Raw genomic sequence first — 2,499 nt, 5'->3', positions numbered from 1 at the left:
GCCAATTTCACAACATGAAAAAGGTACTACTAAAGTGCGTTTGCATAGTTGATTATTTATGTACATTGTGATATTCGTACCGAAAAGAACATGAACATCTACTTCAAATCATATTGAATTTTCTATGCAGAATGCTACTCTTTAAAAGTATGCTTAGAGATCTATTGTTTATACCTCTAATACTTTAAAATCCATTTTTCTCGATGCTGATTTAAAATGAAGTATAAATATGCGTTCGCTTCAACTGCAGCCCTAACAGAAGTTAGTCTTGAAAATCTCAGAAAAAAAAGACTCTCCAGGGAAAAAATGTCAGTAAAAATTTCTGATTTATTGTATTTCTAAGTTTCTTTTTTCTTTTTTCCCTTTTTCATTTTCATGTAAATCTCCAAGACATGACAGACCTCAGCATACATAGAAATACCTTATGAAGGCGTAACAGCCCTTGAATCGTGTTCACGATAGCATCGCACGACCCATCCATTCTATGTGAGAGCTACCATTCAGCATCATCGCATTCAGGTCGTAAAACTGGTTCTCCATATCGACTCCAACCTATAATTATGAATCCAAGATATCGTTTAAGATTTTTGCGAACAAGTCTATCTCAGATAAAACCCAAAATACTTCTCACTGAACTAATTGATCAAAAATTTTGTAGGAATTTTGAATTTTCTTCATATTTCTGTCTCTGTGCCCTGTGGTGAGTTTCGCCAAGTTGGTTTTCCTTGGAATAACTGAATTCATTAGCAGTAAAAAACTACATGTTAAAATCAAAAGTTTTTGTAGTATTATAATTTCTACGGTAAAGCCATAAGAATCAAAAAAATTATTGAATCACATCACGAGGAAGCATGGAATAACCATAGGCGTTAACCAGGCAATCTCCGCGGCGGCTTGATCAATCTCGCTCGGATCCAAGCCTAGTTGTGCAGCGACAGAAGAGAGCTTCATAGACAAAAACTAAAATAAAGGATGTCAGAAAAATAATATTTCGGAAGATATGAGGAGTATTCATCGTCCCTACTAACCTCAACTTGATTCTGAAGTGAACGGATATAGCTAATAATCTCATCCAGCATTGCAGTCATGCCCATTTCCTGCAACAAAACCATTAAAACATAGCTCGATTGCCCGTTTGATGGACTGCAGAAAGAAATACAAAATAGCAAAGATAAAAACTTGAAATAGAACGGCCGATTCCGCATTGGAATAAATTATTCTGACGGACGATAGAAATTAAAGCACTACCTTGTAGCAGCCAGGAACCATTTGGCGGAGCCTCATCATCTTTTCATTGATTTTTTCTCGTCTTACCTGGTACAAAGCAGTTTATTAACGCGTCAGCTGGAACTATATACAACCATAATCGAAAATTCATGGTTAGAAATTACAACAATATTCTACATGGTGTACACATCCGAAAAGCAGGAGAAAGAAGGTAGGGTGTAAGAAATATGGGTTGCAAGAAAGTGAGCGAGAGAGAGAAAAGAGGCATAGAGTAAGATAGAGAGATGGTGGCCTTACTCTTTCGGCCAGGCTGTGCTTATCAGTGGCCTGGCCTCTCTTCGCTCTAACATGCACAACTTCATTAGGATGTTCCTTCGCCCATTTGTCCAACCTCAAACGTTGATCCTGGAAACGATTTTTAATTCAACAATCAAAAGAGATTTCACATAGAATTTAAAACTGAAGTAATAAACACTAGCCAGAGTATCTATCAGTCATAAGATTGCTTTACGGTAGTATCCGTCAATAGCCAACTGCTCAGAATGCACCGTACCAGTTTCAAGCATGTTCTGCGAGCACTTAATCTATGCTCAAAGTAAAATAAAACACAAAACTTCAACAAAAATGAAAGCTTCCAAAACGGTAAAAGTTGGCCTTTGAGAATGAACAAGTACATACCGTCTTCTCTTTGGTATCAAGAGAAGCGATAGGTGCATCAAAAATCTGTGAATAATATCCATCGGGAGACGACATGAATGGCTGGAGATGCAGTGGCGGCGAACAGTTAATCTCGCCAAAGCCCACTGGTTCATATCCGGGCGTCTCAATTGCAATCGAGAAATCACCGATCAGATCAATACTTTGGGGAATATCCATCGGCTTGGAGCGCCTTCTAAAGGAGCAGTAGTACTGCACTCGCTAAGTCATGGAAAAGAATTGAAAACACGTTATTAAATAGTAATCACGGACTAATACAGGTAATCAATTTCCGACATCCGTATCTTCTCTGATTCTTTCCTCGACTACTTCGTGCGAAAGTACCAGTCTGAGACGGCGTCAATGATAATCATGATACCTAAATTTCCTGTTATAGACTCTTTATAAAGAAACCCCAAAAGCAATATTTCTAACATACCTCTGTTTTAGGAAAGTTTACATCATATAGCAGTTGACTGATCAGATAAAATCATAGCAGTTGTTGATGGCACTCTTGTTTTACTGCTGAGGTTCATATCTGCTCGCTGAATGTTGACTGCCGCATGTTTCATGTCT

General features: G+C 37.9%; 1 protein-coding gene across 4 annotated transcripts; it reads right to left on the bottom strand.

Annotated features, from left to right (window-relative positions):
* Positions 1 to 309: 309 nt before the first annotated feature.
* On the bottom strand, positions 310 to 2,168 carry LOC144701497 (transcription factor bHLH75-like). 4 transcript variants are annotated; one of them, XM_078573304.1, is made up of 7 exons: positions 1,906 to 2,168; positions 1,525 to 1,632; positions 1,249 to 1,314; positions 1,029 to 1,097; positions 839 to 960; positions 637 to 734; positions 310 to 552 (listed from the first exon to the last, which is right to left on the bottom strand). In XM_078573304.1, the coding sequence occupies exons 1-6, from the start codon at positions 2,101 to 2,103 to the stop codon at positions 644 to 646; spliced, it is 654 nt and encodes a 217-aa protein (XP_078429430.1). In that variant the 5' UTR covers positions 2,104 to 2,168; the 3' UTR covers positions 310 to 552; positions 637 to 643. The 4 variants fall into 4 exon arrangements, with proteins under 4 accessions (XP_078429430.1, XP_078429432.1, XP_078429431.1 ...); XM_078573306.1 differs by having other exon boundaries at positions 862 to 960; XM_078573305.1 differs by lacking the exon at positions 637 to 734 and having other exon boundaries at positions 862 to 960; positions 1,906 to 2,167.
* Positions 2,169 to 2,499: the final 331 nt, after the last annotated feature.

The sequence above is a fragment of the Wolffia australiana genome, chromosome 3 (assembly GCF_029677425.1).
Source record: "Wolffia australiana isolate 7733 chromosome 3, ASM2967742v1".
Taxonomy (NCBI): Eukaryota; Viridiplantae; Streptophyta; class Magnoliopsida; order Alismatales; family Araceae; genus Wolffia; species Wolffia australiana.
Note: the sequence above shows the minus strand (reverse complement) of the source record. Positions and strands in the feature narration are given on the sequence as shown.

Coding starts and splice junctions, on each gene's coding strand:
- LOC144701497 (XM_078573304.1), bottom strand. CDS start 2,103: ATGGATATTCCCCAAAGTATTGATCTGATCGGTGATTTCTCGATTGCA. Junction 1,633..1,905: donor TTGATACCAAAGAGAAGACG/GTATGTACTTGT, acceptor AATCGTTTCCAG/GATCAACGTTTGAGGTTGGA. Junction 735..838: donor ATTCCATGCTTCCTCGTGAT/GTGATTCAATAA, acceptor TAATGAATTCAG/TTATTCCAAGGAAAACCAAC.